This window comes from Penaeus chinensis, chromosome 32 (assembly GCF_019202785.1).
Source record: "Penaeus chinensis breed Huanghai No. 1 chromosome 32, ASM1920278v2, whole genome shotgun sequence".
NCBI classification, from domain to species: domain Eukaryota; kingdom Metazoa; phylum Arthropoda; class Malacostraca; order Decapoda; family Penaeidae; genus Penaeus; species Penaeus chinensis.
Genome location: NC_061850.1, coordinates 23,718,102 through 23,719,308, shown reverse-complemented (window position 1 = coordinate 23,719,308; position 1,207 = coordinate 23,718,102). Strand labels below are relative to the sequence as shown.

Here is a 1,207-nt window from a genome sequence, read left to right as displayed (position 1 = left end):
AAAAACAAACGACGAATATTCCCAGATATTCTCGACACCGAAAATCCTACAGGACGCCCTTGCACTTACCCCGCCTGCGTCCCTACGGAATACAGGGCAACGCTGTACCCGAAGTAGGATTCCCTGGATTTCCAAGAGGAACGGGGCTCCTGCAGCACGGAGGCGCCCCTGGGGTCAAAGTTGAAGGCCCCCGCAAGTGGCACCGCCAGCACACCACATAACACCGTGAACACAAATGATATTTCAACCATCGTCGAAATGAATAAATAAATAAATAAATGCCACGAGAAGATTTACAAATATTATAACTATGGTTATTTTTTTTCCTTTTCTTCTTTTTCTTTCTTCTTCTTCTTCTTCTTCTTCTCTCTTTCTCTCCTTCAATCTTCGTATAAGTACTCGAGCAGAGCAACTTGTCTTGGCGCCTTCTCCCAAAAGCGTTCAGCGCGAAAATAGTCTTGGCTTCCCGTGGGGCTTGAGAAGAGAGCGAACGAAGGCGATCCCTCGGAACGACTGAGATTAAATCTTGGAAGAAATTGGTTTTGTCTTGAATACCAGCTGGTTTATCGTTCAAGACGTCTGGTAATCAGGTCGCGATATCTTGACGTTTCCTCTTGGTACAGATAAAAATATTTACACTGAGTCACTGGCAATGAGGGTGGCACTCAGATGACACACGCCCATTCATCCCGCGATCCACCTATGTATCAATCAATCGATCTATCTCTGCATCCATCCACCTATCTACCTATCCATCCTTATCCCTTATCCATCTATTCACCCATCGATCCATCCACCCATTCTTCCAACCATAAACACAATGACAGGAAGTACAATTAAAAAAAAAAGAAATCTTCCTGATAAGCAATCGATCAATTTTATCAGCTTATATTTCCGGTGTCACTCCTTTTATCGACCGAGAAAGAGAAGCCCAAAAGCAAAGGAGGGTGTGGAAAGATGGAAGGAACAGCCGAGAAGTGGAAAGAAGATCGGGGATTGGAAGGAGGGAGGAAGGAGGGAAGGAATTGGAAGGACGGAAGGAATTGGAAGGAAGGAATTGGAAGGAAGGAAGGAATTTGAAGGAAGGAATTGGAAGGAAGGAAGGAATCGGAAGGAAGGAATTGGAAGGAGGGAAGGAAATGGAAGGAAGGAAGGAATTGGAAGGAGGGAAGGAAATGGAAGAAAAATCAGGGATTGGAAGGAGGGA

At 45.0% G+C, this 1,207-nt stretch overlaps 1 protein-coding gene across 1 annotated transcript in view; it reads right to left on the bottom strand.

Moving 5' to 3' along the window:
* Positions 1-510, bottom strand: part of LOC125042347 (integrin alpha-9-like) — a 27,762-nt gene extending 27,252 nt beyond the window's left edge. The window contains exon 1 of the mRNA XM_047637883.1: positions 70-510. Coding sequence (XP_047493839.1) covers positions 70-251 — 182 coding nt within the window. The 5' untranslated portion in view covers positions 252-510. The remainder of the gene's footprint in view (positions 1-69) is intronic.
* Between the last annotated feature and the right edge of the window lie 697 nt (positions 511-1,207).